Genomic DNA, 2,500 nt, shown 5'->3' on the forward strand with positions numbered 1-2,500 from the left:
AGCGGTCAGTCGGTCAACATGCACACGCGTGTCGTCTCAGCCAGCGGTCAGTCGGTCAACATGCACACGGGTGTCATCTCAGCCAGCGGTCAGTCGGTCAACATGCACACGCGTGTCGTCTCAGACAGCGGTCAGTCGTGCAACATGCACACGCGTGTCGTCTCAGGCAGCGGTCAGTCGGTCAACATGCACACGCGTGTCGTCTCAGACAGCGGTCAGTCGGTCAACATGCACACGGGTGTCATCTCAGCCAGCGGTCAGTCGGTCAACATGCACACGCGTGTCGTCTCAGACAGCGGTCAGTCGGTCAACATGCACACGCGTGTCGTCTCAGACAGCGGTCAGTCGTTCAACATGCACACGCGTGTCGTCTCAGGCAGCGGTCAGTCGTTCAACATGCACACGCGTGTCGTCTCAGACAGCGGTCAGTCGTTCAACATGCACACGCGTGTCGTCTCAGACAGCGGTCAGTCGGTCAACATGCACACGCGTGTCGTCTCAGACAGCGGTCAGTCGTTCAACATGCACACGCGTGTCGTCTCAGACAGCGGTCAGTCGTTCAACATGCACACGCGTGTCGTCTCAGACAGCGGTCAGTCGTTCAACATGCACACGCGTGTCGTCTCAGACAGCGGTCAGTCGTTCAACATGCACACGCGTGTCGTCTCAGACAGCGGTCAGTCGTTCAACATGCACACGCGTGTCGTCTCAGACAGCGGTCAGTCGTTCAACATGCACACGCGTGTCGTCTCAGACAGCGGTCAGTCGTTCAACATGCACACGCGTGTCGTCTCAGACAGCGGTCAGTCGGTCAACATGCACACGCGTGTCGTCTCAGACAGCAGTCAGTCGGTCAACATGCACACGCGTGTCGTCTCAGACAGCGGTCAGTCGTTCAACATGCACACGCGTGTCGTCTCAGACAGCGGTCAGTCGTTCAACATGCACACGCGTGTCGTCTCAGGCAGCGGTCAGTCGGTCAACATGCACACGCGTGTCGTCTCAGACAGCGGTCAGTCGGTCAACATGCACACGCGTGTCGTCTCAGACAGCGGTCAGTCGTGCAACATGCACATGCGTGTCGTCTCAGGCAGCGGTCAGTCTGTCAACATGCACACGCGTGTCGTCTCAGACAGCGGTCAGTCGTGCAACATGCACACGCGTGTCGTCTCAGGCAGCGGTCAGTCTGTCAACATGCACACGCGTGTCGTCTCAGACAGCGGTCAGTCGGTCAACATGCACACGGGTGTCGTCTCAGACAGCGGTCAGTCGGTCAACATGCACACGCGTGTCGTCTCAGACAGCGGTCAGTCGGTCAACATGCACACGCGTGTCGTCTCAGACAGCGGTCAGTCGGTCAACATGCACACGCGTGTCGTCTCAGCCAGCGGTCAGTCAGTCAACATGCACACGCGTGTCGTCTCAGACAGCGGTCAGTCGATCAACATGCACACGCGTGTCGTCTCAGACAGCGGTCAGTCTGTCAACATGCACACGCGTGTCGTCTCAGACAGCGGTCAGTCGGTCAACATGCACACGCGTGTCGTCTCAGCCAGCGGTCAGTCAGTCAACATGCACACGCGTGTCGTCTCAGACAGCGGTCAGTCGATCAACATGCACACGCGTGTCGTCTCAGCCAGCGGTCAGTCAGTCAACATGCACACGCGTGTCGTCTCAGACAGCGGTCAGTCGATCAACATGCACGTCTCAGACTCACCTCGTCCACAGACGTCACACAGGTGCGGCCGCGCTCCCGAGTGGATGATGATGTGCCGCTGAACATCGCCTGACGCCGCAAAACTGCACAACACACAAGAATGTGTCCCATTAGAAATTGAGTGTGCTTAAATATGCAAATGTACACACACACACACACACACACACACACACACACACACATACAACACACACACACACACACACACCTCTTCCCACAGAGCTCACAGATGTACGGTTTCTCTCCCGAGTGCCGCCGTAAATGCGTCTGAAGGTTTCCAGCCTGCAAACACACACACACACACACACATGAACACGAGTGTTTGAATGACCCGAGCAAACACAGAAGCTTTAGAGTCGTCATGAGAGTGAAGTCAGGCTGGTGTTTTCTCCTCTAGTGTGCTGTATATCGAGAGAATCGCTTCTCAAACAAGAACAGATGTAGGCGGGGCTTGAGTGTGTCTGTGGGGAAATGATTGGATGGTTGTGGTTTGCTATTGGCTGATCTCATGTGAGTGACAGGTGGCCCCGCCCTCATCATCAGAGAAGAGATGAAGTTATTCTGACTCAAGATTATTAACACAATAAAGATAAATTATTTATAATAAACACAATATTTTAGAATTTAGAACCAACGCAATATTACATCAAAATAAGAATTGTTCGTTCATGATGACTTTAAGGCTTCCTGCAGTTTCCCATGAAATTAAAAGTTAGAGTAATGTTTAAAAAAATTAAGAAATTATGACATCCATAAATATTGTAATTTTAAAGTTTTTAGTAT

General features: G+C 53.4%; 1 protein-coding gene across 1 annotated transcript in view; it reads right to left on the reverse strand.

The window, feature by feature from the left end:
* Positions 1–2,500, reverse strand: part of LOC307139947 (zinc finger and BTB domain-containing protein 49-like) — a 12,972-nt gene that overhangs the window by 5,505 nt on the left and 4,967 nt on the right. The window contains exons 4-5 of the mRNA XM_079839129.1: positions 1,926–1,999; positions 1,718–1,800 (exon numbers count right to left, since the gene is read on the reverse strand). Of these exons, the coding sequence (XP_079695255.1) occupies positions 1,718–1,800; positions 1,926–1,999 (157 nt within the window). The remainder of the gene's footprint in view (positions 1–1,717; positions 1,801–1,925; positions 2,000–2,500) is intronic.

Source organism: Gobio gobio, assembly GCF_949357685.1.
Source record: "Gobio gobio genome assembly, chromosome: 16".
In the NCBI taxonomy this organism is placed as follows: Eukaryota; Metazoa; Chordata; class Actinopteri; order Cypriniformes; family Gobionidae; genus Gobio; species Gobio gobio.